The sequence below is a fragment of the Apostichopus japonicus genome, chromosome 16, assembly GCF_037975245.1.
Source record: "Apostichopus japonicus isolate 1M-3 chromosome 16, ASM3797524v1, whole genome shotgun sequence".
Lineage (NCBI taxonomy): Eukaryota > Metazoa > Echinodermata > Holothuroidea > Aspidochirotida > Stichopodidae > Apostichopus > Apostichopus japonicus.
Genome location: NC_092576.1, coordinates 17919570 through 17937249, shown reverse-complemented (window position 1 = coordinate 17937249; position 17680 = coordinate 17919570). Strand labels below are relative to the sequence as shown.

Below are 17680 nucleotides of genomic sequence, written 5' to 3'. Positions count from 1 at the left end.
AGGACAGCATGATAGTGGGAGAGGTGACTTAATGCAGACCACTCACCTAGTTGTTTGATTTGATTTGGGTTAAGAGCTGTTAAAGGAAGGTTACTTTTAGTATTATCTTATGACATGGCAGTGTCAAAAACATTTTAAGGAAAGGATCCTTGGAGTCTCCATCTCCTGGGTCTGTCCATTCACTGGTGGTGAATTCAGATGGTGAACCATGGATGAAGCTGACCACAGTTGTGTAAATGGATAAGGCAAAATATAACAAGATTAAGAGTGACAAGAAAAACCAGGTTTTCAAGGGAGTTTTAACTTTCCAAAATTTATGGCATTGTTTCAAGAGATAAAGGTTGGCAGAAAGATTATTAAGCAGTCAGGTAATTTGTGTAAATGTTTGATAATCATTGAAACATGAAATTTATATCTACTTTATTACCACATCAACATTAAGTATGGTATCAATTGCAGTTGATTTTTTGGGGAGTGGGGGGTGGGGGAGCGTATAATTTACTTAACTTGGTCATAATGTGCAACTTATTATGGGGTTTCTGTGGCAGGTCCATATGATATATATATCAATAAATGACTTCAAAATTTAATGAAGGAATAATAGTGAGGAAAGCAGTCTAATATTTGTTTCATAAGTGAACACAATAAATGATGAACAAAGAAATAACATCTGTCTGTGATTGTTTGATATCTAAGTAAGAGTTGAGCAGCAACAGTGTCATTAGTTACAGGTTGTAACATGACAACTTCATGTGACTTTGAATAATCAATGTTATAAAGGCATCAAGGAATGGGTTGTGGGGGGGGGGGGGTTGGTCCGGAACTTTGGGACCCAACTTGGCTCCCTATGTCTCGACATGTTTTCAAATGGCTATTGATACATAAGCGGATATCCTTTCATCTTAGTAAAATGAAATTGTCTCGGTGAATCTATTTACTGGCGAGCTATAATTTAGCGCCTCAAAGATTGTTGCCTGTTATAATTTAATCGTTCATGGTGAACAATATTTCCATCGAGCAAAGTAACAGGAATATTCCCTCCATTCTCACCTCTTCTGTAAGCTAATTTGTGAGAAATCTAGTCACTGTCCTCAGAGCTGCAAGAAGGAAATTAAAGGAGCTCGCAGAATATATTATTTTTATTATTCTTCCTTGTTATATTGCATGACAGTACGACCTAAGTTCTTCAACATTGTTGCACAAGTTGCAAAGTATTTGCATCTCAGCACCCTCCATTTTACCAAATTTTTAAAACGGGACTGGCCAACCCTTTCCTCTGAAAGACATATGTTAACCTCCCAGCATGAAAATGGGTACAAGTATCGGTAGATATCGCAGTTAGTTATTTACCCCAATAGAGTAGCTTAAAGGGTGTGAAGACTAGCACAATGAGAAACGTCTCATGGCGGTAATCTGACCTAGTTTAGAATGAGGTATAACAGAAGTGTTAGACACCACCATCAATCTTACAAAATACACACACAGCTTGCTACCGTCGGTAATTAGACACTAGTGTACAGTCAGTACATATAGCTGCGGTCAATACCCACAGCACAGTGTACAAACGATACAGATGGACATCTCAGGTCCAGCTAAAGATAACAATTAAGGTATCACGTTTCATTACTGTCTGCATTTTGTAGAGACACGAACAAAACGTCTCTTGCAAGCAACGGAAAGCTTTTTCAGTCTGGGGCGAGTCTTCAGTGCCTTTAAGCAATGACAACCAAATGCTGCAATTAAACTAAAACATCTCCCAATGGAACTAGCAAGTTTATTAGTTGTTTTGGGGAGCTGTCCATTACAAATATTTCTGTCATTAAAGCAAAACATGATGGTTATTTTTCCATTAAAACACAGAAACAGTACTTTTCAGTTTGTCACTGATACATAAAAAAAAGAAGAGCATCTGTCTTTTAAGATTATTCAAAAGCATTTATTTATTACAGACTGCATAGAAAATATGAATTCATCAAATTTACGGTTAATGACATGATGTCAACATCTGGTTCATGTTAAACCTAACAGTCAAGTTTAGTAGTTAAATACAATTACTATTTCTGAAATTTGAGAGAAATGTAATTAAAAAATCAGGATCATAAATAGTCTGACTTATAAACTACTTCCTCAAATTTCAAAGAATGAAGTTCTCGCCAGCTGGTATACTCAGCATTCTGAATATGACATTTTAGTGATGTATGAGTGTACTGTAAAACCGTTCAAATTAGTCGTTTTAGGCGTTAATCTGCCACATCAGTATGTGGACACTGTAACATCAGTATGTGGACACTGTAACATCAGTATGTGGACACTGTAACATCAGTATGTGGACACTGTAACATCAGTATGTGGACACTGTAACATCAGTATGTGGACACTGTAACATCAGTATGTGGACACTGTAACATCAGTATGTGGACACTGTAACATCAGTATGTGGACACTGTAACATCAGTATGTGGACACTGTAACATCAGTATGTGGACACTGTAACATCAGTATGTGGACACTGTAACATCAGTATGTGGACACTGTAACATCAGTATGTGGACACTGTAACATCAGTACGTGGACACTGTAACATCAGTACGTGGACACTGTAACTGGCACAGAGTACCTTTCATTGGGTATGGATCTAAAGCACAGGTGAATAAAAGGTAGCCAGGAGGCAAGCTTTCTGCACTCTGCCAGCCCCTGTTAAAGCATATTGAAAAACTTGCTCGTACGAGAATGCAGGTTATAAATAAAAGTTGTTTAGTGATCATCCAATGTGGGACTGTGGGGAATGAGTTGCATTAGTGTCCACCCACTACAAACCTGGGGAGCATGACCCCTCCCCAACCCACCTCCTCCCCCCCCCAAAAAAAAGAAGAAAATGGCCACTGTACAGACCTGCTGGGAACCGTATTGAAAAGTAATACTGAGAGCCCTCACTAAACCGCAATACACACATACGATAAAACACACTTCGCACCATTACACTTGAAACATTAAGTTTCAAAGAATATTCAAGGATAAAGAACTACCCTAACTTAGGAGAGATTTAAACGAGTTGATTTACTGCGTCAAGTGTTTGGCCCTTTTAAATAGTCAGCTGCATTACTTTGTTTGGTTTATTATGATCACCTCTTGTACAGCATATATACTTCAAAAACCTATACTGTAGTTAGGAAATACATAGAATGAAGATTAAATTAAACAAGACTTGGATTTTCTTCTTTGATTACTTTCGTCATCTTCAAATTCGATAGACCTGTTGCCCACACGTCTTTGCACGCCTACACCTGCTGCCTACATGTCTGAGCACTCCTTCACCTGCTGTGTGCAGGTACATCTATCTGATCAATGATCTCGGTTTAAATAGAAAAGCATTATAGGTGATAGATATCTTGAAGGCAAAATGTTACCACAAAACGACTGTTCTGGAGACCATTGAATGACCTTAAAATGCCAAAACATTAAAACCACATCATTTCAAAATTTCATCATTTCACTATTTCTTAACCAGCAGTTGCGTTGAGGCTGTTAAGCACCTAGTCGTTACATAAAATAAAAAAAATATTCCAACATCAATCATCATCTTCTCTGAAGACTTTCAGTTGATTTTACTGTTTCTTTTTCAATGTTTTCCTCTCAATTCTTGACCTGTCAGTTAGATTGATGCAAAATAAAGAGCTAAGAACAGGAGTACAATATTCTGGCCTCAAATATTGTCACCATTTAGTGCTCTGTTATAGGAAATAAACAGAATAAAAGGCTGTGAGTTATCCACCATGCATGCATGCAAACTACCATGTAAAACAAACATTAAACATAGACAAGGAAACAATTTATTCATCTACTTGATCAAGCAGCTTTTTACTATGCAGTAGTGTATATTTCATTTTTCCATAAATTATCAAATGATAGCAAATAAAAGGTGAAATTATCCCTACTTCCAACTTTCCAGCTTTGTCACATCTGCCCACTGACGACCCACCCCATCCCCTCCCCCTCCCCTCACTCCCCCTGCCCACCCCCAGCTCTTCGAGCAGAGCTCTAACTTTGAGTGACACCATGCAAAGTGTGATTGAAGACTTGTAATATTCTTGAATTTGTCCACACTGCAATTGGATTCTTTAATTGTAATTTTAATGAAAAGTAATCCATATCATGACTTTGTCATGCTCTTTATTTGACCTGAGAGCTTTTAATTTCAAATTTTGATTTTAAGATCCTTAGAAATCAAAGTACAAAGCAAGGTGATAGGTGGCTGCTTTCAGTACCATATTTCTTACGATTTTTTTTTTGGTGAAAAGAAAAAAAAATGAGATGGGAAATCTAAGTGACTGAAACATCTGCAAAAGTTGGACAATGCTGATCACATTCTCCTAGCTAGATCTACTCTTTGTTGTCTTCTACATCAGCTCTAGGCTCGGAGTATCGTCTTCAAAAGTTTTCCAAGAAGACCTTACACGACCTCAGGCACTGCTCGTACACCTTATCGAAAGCATCCATGCTACTGCTCTGTGAATGCAAGAAAGAGATTCGACATATCAAATATTAAGTACTGATACTGTATAGCAGTTTTACTGATAGAAACTTGAAGAGATAATCAAGTTAACTATTTCAGAATATATATTTATATAGAATAAGCAAAAGGAAAGACAAAGAAACTGCAATCTTGATTAGCTTGTTCCATTGTTGAGATATCAAATAGTGAAATTTATTCATATATTATTTGGAAAAAAGTACATTGTACAATCATTTGTGATGTGATGTCATTATTGTTGATTGCTCACAGACCGTTGCAATGAGGCACCCTCTCCAACTGAGGCCACTGTTTATGATTTGTACCTTACGGCTAATACCTATAGGACCAACATATTAAACATCCCATATAAACGCAGTCGTTTTATTCTGCGAGGAAAAAATATTTTAATGATTTCACTTGAGAAGAAAATTTATTGTAAAATTGCTATTTTTAATGAGCTTCTCAAGTTTACACAATACAACTGATCAAAATGAAGTCATAACAAAAAAATAAAAAGGGGCAAAACTTCATAGCTCAACAACAGGGTAAGCTTTAAGTTGGATGACATGTGCTTGTTTTACACATTCTGTTGTTGTCAAGCTTATTTACCAGTAAGTACACAGATTGATAACTGTGACTGCACAGCTTCAGTCTACGTTTGAACTTTGAAGTCATTTTTAGCTCATACCAGCAGCATGCTGGTGTGAGCTATTGTTACAGTGCGGCGTCTGTCACTCTTTCATTCTATCACTCTATCTGTCAACAATTGGTAAAACCACTCCGACTCCCACAGTGTTTGATGGAATTTCATGAAACTTGGACACAAGGACCATTGGGTATAGGGCCATCAGAGATGGTCCAAAATTTGGGGTCAAAGGTCACCTGTGTGCCGTAATGGGCTATTTTGTGGAAATACGCAAAATGCTTCTTCTCCTACAGATTCCATGGTACAATGTTGAGGGTTTGTCACGATAGTACTATGGAAGTTTTACCTTCAGGGTGTTCATGAATTTGAGATCAAAGATCAACTACCTGTAGGGGCTTTTGTGACCCGGGCCGCGGCCCTATATTTTCAAATTGCTTCCGTTCGTACAGAGTATGGCCAGTTATAATGAAACTTGGTCACAACGTTTCTCGGGATGAGGGTTTTGAGGGGTGTTCTGAAAATTGAGGTCAAATGTCATTTAGGGGGTCATCCGGGTCATTCTTTGTAATATTTTCAAATATCTCAATCTCCTCAAGATTTTGATGGATTATATTCAAAGTTGAACTGATGATTGTTGGATTGTGTATGAATCAGGTGATGCCTACTAATTTTTGGTCAAAAGTTAATTAATTACAATTAATCCCCATTGTTTAAAAAAATCTGAGCCTTCACCTTTTTCCAAAGCTCCTTTAATTTGTCTCCCAGTCTCTGCTGTGTTTGTTTACATTTGTGGTTAAGCTCTGTAGAGGCTGTTAGTGGAATTAAAGCAGTATTGGGAGTTGTTATTAACTGCTGAACTGTAAGCATGAGAGCCCTATAGCCAATCAGCACTTGCCGATTCTTAGAAGTCTTTAAGCCTGAGGTATGTAAGCAGCCAGCCAAAATTTTGGGAAGGAGTGCTTGTGAAGTTATGTCTGCTCAGGTAGAGGGGAGAAAGTTTAATAGGGTAGGTCAGTGGTTTTGTTTGAGAGAGTGGGTAAAATCGGATTTAAAGGGGGAAAATAGGAATTATAGCCAGTGGTGTGGCCAGGATTCTGCTAACGGAGGGGGGGGGGGGGGGTTATCCCTCATGGGCCAAAAATTGGTGGAATCTGAAATTTGGTGGGCCTTAAAGTTTTGTGGGCACTACATTTTTAAGCTCGAAAAGGTATGAGTTTCTGCACCATTGGTGCTCTAGTTATCAGTTTTACTCAAGATTATTTAAAGTCTTTTTTTCCACACTGCATTCATGCTTTCTGGTCACTTTGCCTAACAACCATTTCGCCCAAGTGCCATTTCGCCCAACTAGCATTTTTTCCTCATATTCAGTCAGATGTTGATCGGAGGCCTATTGTTCGTGGGTCATTAATCCACAGCTATTATTCTGCTTGATGACTTCGGTCAAGCGTTTATCAAGTCCGCCAGGCATTAATCAAGAATATCGACCATGGAAATGACCATGCTGGTTGGGCGAAATGACCAAAAAGGTTGGGCGAAATGGTAAGGTTGGTCGAAATGGTAAGGTTGGTCGAAATGGCAGTTGGACGAAATGGGTGTTGGGCGAAGTGACCAGCTTCTGCACTCATCAAAAAAAAACAAGAGGTTTAATGAATCCTTTTTGTGCAACTTCTACACAAGAAGATTTGATGTAAACAGTGAGTACCAAATTATCAAGTTTTTGGCCATTGTTTCCTTTCATGGTTGCATGTAATGGAAGGTTCTTGCACTCATTTCGGCCTATATAGTCAGTCCATATTCAGGTCTGTGTTTACAAGCTATACGGGTATTAACATAATCTGTCTACTTCAAATGACCATTGATTTTCATAAACAAACAAAGAGTTGTGGTACTTGCTGAGATGACGTCACTCCCACAAACCATCAACAGTTTTGTTCAAAGTCTATCTTTTAGGCATGAGCTTTCTCCGCGAAATCGGGGAGTACCCGTGATTTCTTTTCAAAACTATTATCCTAACACACTGTAGCATTCGCAAACTGGAGCCTATACCGCAATTTTTGCAAAGTTCCATTATTTTCTTTTTAACCCAGGCTCATCCCTGATCTTTGCAATTCTCTGTGAATGAAGTTAAACCACCGTGGAAGTTTTGTGGCATTTTTTGTCTGTTAATCAAGGGCAACATACATATAACACAAATCCTTCCCCCAGCACCCCCGCCCCCTTTCTTGCAAACACACACACACCGGCAACATTGCATAATTCTTTAAGGTTTGGTATAATTTGTGGTATTTATTTATGCTTTTAAAGTAGTGTGCCAGAAGCCATTCACGGTGTACCAGTGTGGAATGATACTTACATAATATGGATCTTCTATGACTGTGTCATCTTTGCTTTCAGCACCGTACGACCCAAACTTCTTAACCACCACTGAGCTACCCTCAGGTTTCATGCGCTGCAACTTACTGTTGAGGAGAACGGTCACTGTTAATACGATAATACTGAGAAATAAGGGTCAATCCTTGCCAAATCAACAAAGGTCTCCACATGATGTTTGAGGGCGCTGTTCACAGGCATCGTTGGGCATATAATCCTGAAAATGCAGTTTATTGGTAGTCCTTATGCTAGTGTACCACCCTCTCAATTGTCAAGCACCTGTATGCTAATTCTAAGAAGTTGTCATTTCAATTACTCAAAACGGCTTGTGCAAGCATTTTCGTACTTACGTGATTTTCGCAATTTTCGAGTCGTAATTTGAGTTGTCAACAGAATAAGTTTTTAAAAAAAGGAACAATACACTCCTGAAAAATGGTACTTCAAGAAAAACTTAAAATTTAACAACAGGCCCAAATTGGACCCCCAATTAGGGCCAGAAGTGAGATTTCATAAGTATAAGGGCGCTGTTCGTAAAACGTACGACCCACTTGACTTTTTTTGGCCCATTTCCTGTACAACTACCACTGGACAAAGATCATAGATGCAAATTAAATCTCAAATATGCCTTTGTTTGTGAATATGGAGCACACTCAAAGTATCTCATTTTTCTGCCATTTTAATTACTTGTTACGAAACATTGAGACCGAAAATTGTCCTCAAAATGAGCTAAATTAGAAGACTGGTCACATGTCTTCCTCAACATCTGCAATATCAGACATAAAATCCTTTACATTTATGCAAAAGATGCCTCCAAGGCTCCAAACTTGAGGGCAAATTTAGGGCTCTTAAAATGCAACCTGGATTTGGATGCTAGGCGTGGCCATATATCCTAGTAACCAACAAGTTTTAAGGAGTTTTGTTGCTCAATATCATCCTTTGAGGCATGTGGCAAGACACCATAACAATTTCAGGCGATTCCGAGAGGGTCGACTTGGAATCGACCCAAAAATCTGTTGATTTGGCATGGAACGACCCATGAGAGAAAACAACATGGTGAAAATTACGATACATTCTCTGGATCCTGACGGATTATATCTGTGACGAGCCACGAAAGTGAAAGTATTCTGTTCGAGTTATGTCCATTTCCTGTCTCAAATAGTCTGTTTCCTTTCAAATCAGTTGAAGCAAACATCCTCTAATTTGAGATATATTACTGCCTGGTACAGCATAGAGTGTTCTACAGGTCAATGATTTAATGTACTTACTTCATGTTACTGTCATCAAAGCCAAAAATATAATGGAACTTGTCAAAGTCTTTCTTCTTGATCTGTTGAAATAAGAAGGAAACAAGAGAGATGATTTTAAGAGCATTCCTAGATACCATATATATGTATACATAGTAGGCATGTGAGAGATATTTAAAACACACTTACACACCATATGTATGTATATGTGAGAGATATTTAATACACACTTACACACTGTAGCATGAGACTCAAGGGAAATGTAACAATTGGGTTGAAATTGAAAATGTACAGAACATGGTCAAATGTGGTATGGCTAGATAGTTAAAGGGTTATATTTTACCACTGTGCTTGCAGAACAAAAATATAATAATTTTATAAAAATTTATAGACATACTGTATATAGCACATGCCAATTTGAACAGTTTGTGTGGCAAAATTTCTCAAATTCTGGGGATATTTCTAAAACGACAGTTTTCCTAACTGTACAAAGATGACTTACACAACCAGTAGGTACAGTATGTGAGAGATATTTAATACACCCTAACACACTGTAGCATGAGACTCTGGTCAATTGTTACTCATTGTTCCATTTTAAATTTTAATGTATAATTTCTACATGTACAGTATGTTGAGCTTTGTTGCAGCAATGTGTAAACTAAACGCTCTCACATTTTTGCCCATTCCACACAGATAATGGTGCCAAACCTATTAAGGCACAGTCTAAAGTAAAGAGTGAATACAACTGGAGCCTACCTGCCTGACCTTAAATGAATAAACAATAAAGTTAACAATTAAGAAAGTTCTAGAAAGAAAAACATATACTTTTTTTGTATTAGAACTTTACTGTACATTAGACACAAACTCATACTGTGCAGTAAACCTGTTGAGCTGTAAGTACTCACACCAAGGGGAATTATACTTGGACTCACACCACTGGGAATTACTGTAGTTTGTACTCACACCAAGAGGAATTATACTTGTACTCACACCAATGAGAATTATACTGGTACACACAGCAATGAGAATTATACTTGTACTCACACCAAGGGGAATTATACTTGTACTCACACTTAGAGGAATTATACTGGTACACACACCAAAGGGAATTATACAGGTACTCATGCTGCTGAATATATGTACAACAAAGTCTGATTGATAAATTGTAAACAATGATTACTGAATCTAGATGACATTTTAGTACCAGTGAATACTTTGACAGTACTCTGTGAAAATGTGCTATCTGCTGAGTGTTCCAGGCAGGGTCTTAATTTAAGTAATATTAGTCCAACTCGCCTGTCTTGCAATATGATCGCTCTCTGGTAGGTTGTTTCCCTTTAGCGTCATGTTGGTTCGGCTGTCTGGGGTACTACCAATTTCATAGTCGGATGTGGCAGCACTGTCGATAATCCACTCTTTTTCTTGGCCTTTCTCTGCCACCATGTGCTTCAAAATGCTCTCTGCCATAACAGACCTGCAGATGTTACCTGCCAAAAAAAAAAAAAAAAATTATGTAGTGAGTCTGTGCTCATCAGAGGAGTATCCACCACTCAAGACAGAGGGGGTCTGTTGCCCCTAAACTGACTCCTCTGTAAGGGGAGGGGGGTGGGAGGGGAAGGTGGACCTGGGATTATACCCTGATCAGAAAAAAAATGAAATATTATGGTGTGAAATAGTGTGTTCTAAAGCATACAGTATTTAAGCTATATAAATTAGGTATAGATCCAGTCATTGCAGGGTAGCACTACATAGTAGGTGCACTAGCAAGGTTTGCTAAATTTACTGTACAGTTCTACAGTAAACTACTTTTAATTTCTCTTGTGTACACAACCCCATTCTGCTTTCAACGGCACACCCAACCCCACCCCCAACCCCACCCCACACCCCACCCAACCCCACCACTACTGTAGTCATCTGCATCCAGGTTTTAGATTTGCACTGTGACTCAGGTATTTTTGAAATATTGTGCAAACAGTACACACTAAGGGGAATTCAAATTATGCGCTTGTTGATATACATTTTCTACAGTAAAAGTCTGTCAAATGGACATGACCCATTATTACCCTGTATCACTGTCAATAACTCTTTCAAAGAAACACTAAATTGGAAATTACACTGTGCAATACACCCCCCACCAATGCTGGTATTCAACCTTTTTTCCCTTGGTGACCCTAATTTTAATATGGTGCTCGAGGTGCACACGACCAGCTGCTTTTCTTAAATGTTATTGGTCAAGGGTCATGATACTGAATGGATAACATTATAAATTATAATATTATATTCAATGAACATTAATATAGTACACTTGGCAAACCTCCAGTGGTGGATTTTGTGGCCTGGGGATGTGGTCAAAGTGGAGGTTGGCCCCCTTTGGACCCGATGAAGCATGACAAGTTGCAAAATTGTCTTAAACTTTGCAACTTTTAAAGTAACTTGTACAGTATGATGCTATTGAATATATATACTGTATGTTCCACTTGCTTTCCACAAATACAGTATCAGCAAGGTTTTCTTCGACTGAATTATTGGTGACTGTCCATCATCAAGATGGCCATGAGCCTCCAGGGACTGTTCAAAATAAAGATGGCCATGAGCCCCCAAGGATTGTCCAAAATCAAGATGGCCATGAGCCCCATCAAGATGGCCATGATCCCCCAGGGACCATCCAAAATCAAGATTGCCATGAGCCCCCAGGGACCGTCCAAAATCAAGATGGCCATGAGCCCTCAGGGACCGTCCAAAATCAAGATGGCCATGAGCCCCAAGGGACCGTCCAAAATAAAGATGGCCATGGGCCCCTAAGGATTGTCCAAAATCAAGATGGCCATGAGCCCCATCAAGATGGCCATGAGCCCCCAGGGACCGTCCAAAATCAAGATGGCCATGAGCCCCCAGGGATGACTACAAGATGGCTACAGTATGAGCAGTCAGGGCTCTACACTATTGATACAGTAGATCAATGGGATGATTAAGGTCAGATACAGTACGTATTCAACACATGTTTGTATGTGTACTAACAGACACTTTCCACCTTCCACAGCAATTATCATTCTAATTTACACTTTTGAGTGCACAAATAGAGATTGGTATTATTTTGGGGGTGTTACTAAAACGAATGACAATTGCGTTACACGTAACGAATGACAATATGTTGTACACACTAAAAAATCGCGTTAACTAAAACGAATGACAGTAATGACAGCACAGTACATTTGCTTCAACTGGATATCACAGTTCAGACTTCGTGGGTATCTAGATCTAGTATAGTACGGACAAGATAAAAACGCATCTTATAGCAAGCGAAATTGTAAGTCTGATTTTAAAAAGCAAATTTAACGTCATTTTTCCGATATTAATTGTTAGAAACTAACAATACTATAATCTTGAAACGGTTCAGTTATCTTTCTATATAAATCTACAGAGGTAAAAAGCACCGCACTCAAGCGCATTCTCACACAAAAATCTTTCCTGTGGTTTCTATCTGTAAATTACACCAAAACCCTACAACCACGTAACATGCGATTTTCCTCAAATCATTTTTGCGCAGAAAACCAATAACCGCATTTACTCCACTCCGTTATTCATTCTATCTCTTCTCACCACCGGCCTTCGTTGTCATTCGTTGTCATTCGTTGTCATTCGCTGTCATTCGCTGTCATTCGCAAATGATAATTTACCCTGTACAAGGTCAATTGTCATTCGGTCATTCGCTGTCATTCGTTTTAGTTTGTCCCTTATTTTGGTTGTGTTTTAAATAGTAGATACAATAACATTTGCTCAGTAACTGCAACTGAAACTAAATATAACATACTATACAAACTACTAATTAGCAGACTTTAACACACTTGCAATGTCAGTTTCACTTTTAACTGCAGTCTACACCATAGTTGGGGACTCGAGTCAGGGACTCGGACTCGAGTCCGACTCGAGTCGCAAATTTTAGGACTTGAGACTCGACTCGAGACTCGGCTGTCAGAGACTTGGGACTTGACTTGAGACTTGCCCAAAAAGTTAGCAAAGACTTGGGACTTGACTTGAGACTTGCCTTCAAAAGACTCGGTTTTTCTACTAGAGACTTGTTTGTATTTCACAATTTTCTAATCATTAAATAACTTCATAAGTTGATATCGATAATAAATAATTATGGTTTCGTGTACGCAGGGCCGTCTTAAGTGATCACCGGGCCCTGGGCCCGGCAATGGAGCGGGGCCCATCAATCAAGTGAGTTCGAAAAAAGTTGCGTGAAAAATTGACATCCTTGACAATCGCTCAAGCATAGACATGCCTGCATTTACCACCCCTCCCTATGTCGCGCATAAAGCATAAAACTTTAGCTGAATAACATACGTGATATATCTAAAAACTGAAATACATTATAGAAGAGAAATCTTCCAGTTGCCCTCCATCCCTTCCCTAACAATACTGGACTTACCATTTGTAACACCCTTGTGTTGAGTCTTTCAACTGAGAGGGAGGTGTAGGCGGTTTTACACTATCTAACGCAACGTAGTCGCCAAGAACATGAAGTATTTTTAAGGGAGGGCCCGAGGAACATGAACTTATAGCATGCTCCTCATGGTGAAACATAATTGCACCTATTAGGTGAATTGAGTGTACTGTTAATAGTAGGAGAGACTAGCGTAGGTTCTTATGACCAACTAGACTGGTTTCTGCTTTCAAACTTCATAGGAGGAGCTTCATCAGTAGTAGCCTTTGAATATTTTATATTCGGCCTGGGCGTCTCATTCTCAAAATGCATCTATTTTCTGTGCACAAGTTTATATGGACTCATGGTGCAGCTATAAGAGCATCTAAAAGAGCTTCGTGTGAACCTTGAGAGTCAGCTGATTCTTCGTTAGTACGAAACCTTGAGTTAACAAGTAAATCTTTGAGATTTTGGGCCCTTTTGTAGGCTAGAATCGGTTCTTTTGGAAACAGTTTGGATAATTGTTGCGTGTTGCGAGATTAAGTGCCAATGTTTCTAAAGTGTTTTTTTTTCAAATGCGTGGTTTTGATATATGGGGTGTAAAGGTGAGCTTGAACACAAGTGGTGGTTACTTTTGTTTAGGTTTGGTAGTGAGGTATTGCCCACGGTTTTCAAATTTTATGCCTTTCGTGGCTGAGGCAATTTCCTCTTTCTTATAGTTACGGAGTAACAGTTTCTCTGTGTAAGCCTTCGGGCATTGTACAGTATATTCCAGGGTTGCCAACTCAGATTTGAATACTTAATGTCAAACTCTCAAGTGTTTCACCAACTCTCTTCACAAGTTGTCAAGTATCGAATTCAATCATGCATAATGGCCTATTCAATAAGTTTTCCTCCCAGATTAAGACACAGGGTTACTGTGATTGCGGGGCCCCTGACATCGCGGGGCCCTGGGCCAGGGCCCAGTGGGCCCATGCATTAAGACGGCCCTGCGTGTACGCTCGAATTACGAGCGCCCAACGACGACTACAGGCGTTACCATAACTACCATTGGCTTGGTTGAATATTCCATCCAGGGCTGCTGTTTGGCTGAAAGTTGGCCTTTTTCAATGAAACAGTGGCTAGCAAATTTTGAGGTAATTTGTTCCGTGGCGTGTGCCCCGGTTTTGCTATTCGGCTGTTTAATTTATACCACATATTTCCTGGAACACTGTTACATTATTCGTAGCCTGCATCATATTCAAACTTCAAAGACTTGAGACTTGACTTGGGACTTGCTGATAGGGACTTGAGACTTGACTCGAGACTCGACCTCTTAAGACTTGAGACTTGACTTGAGACTCGCTCAAAATTTTCAAGGTGACTTGAGACTTGACTTGAGACTTGCTGGTAAAGACTTGAGACTTGACTTGAGACTTGCAGCTAGGGACTTGTTGACAACCCTGGTCTACACTAGTGTGATTTAAAAGGCTTGTCACCTTGACTATACAAGGTACTGTAGGGTACTGTACAGTATGTGCGGTATGCTGTGCATTATAATTCCAATATTTCCAAAGCCACAACATTTTGCAGTGTAGAGTTCTAGTAGTTTACATTGTTGTTTATTGTTCAATTGCTTTTTATTTCATGATTAATGAATGGAACTTTGTTAATTAAGGTAAAAACAAGTCCAAGAACAAAATTGGTCAACAACCCATTAAGATGACATACTGTACAATGGAACATTGAACCTTAAACATGGTAATGGTATAGTGTACTGTACTGTAGAAGATTCTGTGAAACTGTGACAAGCTTCAACCTCCCATGAGTTCTGATGTAGACAAAACAACATCCTTCATGGAAACATGAGTTTAACAAAAACATGGATATTTTCAAGAACTTGCCAAGTTCTTGCTCTTTTGTTAGGATTCCCCTAGGATTTGTTGAGCTATCGCAGACAAATTTGGAAGCTCTTTAGTGAATGAACCGAGATAGCCAAGTTGTTGTTAGGGAATATCTTACAGTTATACGACTACATTAGTTACCACTACACAGTTCGGCCATACATATCTCTGATTTGTCATCAAGAATAAAACTCCTTTGCCTTAAAAAGTTATTTATAGGAACTGTATGACAATATGACTTATTATGAGTAACGTCACAGACTTCTTTGTTAATGTGCCAGAGATGAAAACAGAAATTATGTATCAAACATACTGTGCATGTCAATACTCATGATTTCATTGTGAGGACTTAATGTATAGTTATATTTACCTACATATAGTAATATGTTGGGATCGGCAACGTTGATATGCATAAATGTAGAACTGATACGACAAGTATGCAGATACAGTACACATAGAGTTGTGGACATTTCCAACGTGAGGATGCTGAACAATGTTTGAATCAATCAGGCACTCGTAAAGCTTTACATAATATCCTAAAGCTGGCTTAGCAGAGAAGATACATAAATTTCCCTTATATAACAAGACATTAACATGATGAAACAGGCCAATTTACTAGCTATATGTGAAGTTGTGGTACCTGCGACCTCAACTCGGACTCACGTGTTTGGATTAGTAATGTTACTTGGCCCTTTTGTCAAATTAACGTTAGGATTGGTTCCACGAAATAGTTACAAGACACGCTTCTAGTCCCTATGTCAAATTAAAATAACCTACCTAAACAGACGAATAACACCGACTTTTCTGGAGCAGCCATTTTATACAAACTTGGTTTCAATGTAGTTATCCACTACCGTAAAAAAAGAACTGATATTGTAACAGCCGACTAAGAAAATCGTAGTGTCATGTAGATTCATGTAGGCCTAGGTATACAATAATCTTGTGAATTGTAACTTGAATTATATTACACGTTCAACCTCCCCCGTAGTTATGGTTGACCTTGTCGCTGTATGCATGTATTATCAACTTTCAAGTGCAGAAAGTTCATAGTTATGGCGGGCCATCAGTCTCAAATTGTGGGGAATCGACATATATTCCGATTAACATCGACACTGATAAACCAATTTCCTTCGACATGCACCAGTTTCTACCGATTAAAATTGACTGAATACCATCGATTTAAACTGGTAGATGTCGTTTCAAATTGACTTATACCAGTTTATTTCTACATATCATCGATTTAATTCGATAAAACCAATTGAAATCGCTAATACGTAAAATAAATTGGTATTTGTCAATTTAAATACGTCCACGATTTGAGACTGATGGCCCTCCATATAGAGATAATCATTTTACGAAAACTTTTAACCATCTTGATGAAATCTCAAAAATATGAGAATGACTTTTCTTCATGCTATATGTAAAACTCTGGTAATTATCAGACTTTTTTGAGAATTTTGCATTTTTTTAAGATGGAAGAGAGTGCAAAATTGTAATATTAAGATTGCTAACATTATACCACACTTATCACATCAGAATATAAAAATATCTTTCCTAGTCAAGTTTTTTGGGGCGGGGGGGGGGGGTGTTGGGGGTGGAGGAAATTAGTGTTTACTGTTATGGGTAAATCGTCATAGTCCATATGCATCGTTCTTCTTTTTCCTATTTACCCTGCTGAGTAATCCGGCAAAAGTTGTACAAAAATAATGAGCCAAAACAGGCGCGTATCTAGGCGGGGGGGGGGGGGGCGAGTTGGGGGCGCGCCCCTGGTAAGAAAAGGAGGAGAAAAAAAGAGAGAAGGAAAAAGGGTGAAGAAAAAAGGGAAAAACAGGGGAAAAAAGAGGAGGAAGGAGAAGAAGGAAGGGGGAAAAAAGAAGAAAGAGAAAAATAGGAGAAAAGGAGAAAAGGAGGGAGTAGAAGAAAAACGAAAGACACGGGGAAGAGAAAAAGGAACAGTGATATAATTACAGCGTTGATCCCTATTATATACACAGGGTAGCCATTGACGTTTCAAGGATTTCGGAAGGGCGTGGGACTGACCCTACCCCTTACACCGACAACTCCATTGTTGACGTTTCCATTTTTCCTCTCTCACTAATGTATATGTATTATATATATATATATATATATATATATATATATATATATATATATATATATATATATATATATATATATATATATATATATATTATAAATGAAATCGTAATGAGTTGGAAAAACAAGAACAGTGAAAAAAAAAACTTTCAGGATCCAGCGGGATTCGGACCACGGGCCTTCCGCTGAGACCATTCAGGCCAATAATATATTTTTCGCACATGTAATTTTTTTCGGCATCCAAAATCCCAGTGGGAGGGTGACTGGGGCGACAAGCTTTCATAGGGGCTGTCGGCCCCCCCCCCCACGCCACCCGTGTGGCTACGCCACTGATATCTAGCGATATCTAGGGGTTAAAAAAAAATGGGCTTAAAACCTTGAAAAGTGGGGCTGACGGGTATTATGGGCCGCGACGTAGAATCACCTACAAAGGCAATGATCCAAAGGAGATGTGATGAGGTCGAACATGATGTGTGACTGGTGACAATGTTCAAATAGGTT

At 38.8% G+C, this 17680-nt stretch overlaps 1 protein-coding gene across 3 annotated transcripts; it reads right to left on the bottom strand.

Annotated features, from left to right (window-relative positions):
- Positions 1-1914: 1914 nt before the first annotated feature.
- LOC139982868 (low molecular weight phosphotyrosine protein phosphatase-like) lies at positions 1915-16075 on the bottom strand. Of its 3 annotated transcripts, none has more exons than XM_071996017.1 (5): positions 15860-16075; positions 10070-10260; positions 8795-8856; positions 7513-7618; positions 1915-4506 (listed from the first exon to the last, which is right to left on the bottom strand). In XM_071996017.1, the coding sequence occupies exons 1-5, from the start codon at positions 15897-15899 to the stop codon at positions 4429-4431; spliced, it is 477 nt and encodes a 158-aa protein (XP_071852118.1). In that variant the 5' UTR covers positions 15900-16075; the 3' UTR covers positions 1915-4428. The 3 variants fall into 3 exon arrangements, with proteins under 3 accessions (XP_071852118.1, XP_071852117.1, XP_071852116.1); XM_071996016.1 differs by lacking the exon at positions 15860-16075 and adding an exon at positions 15457-15709; XM_071996015.1 differs by lacking the exon at positions 15860-16075 and adding an exon at positions 15453-15510.
- Positions 16076-17680: the final 1605 nt, after the last annotated feature.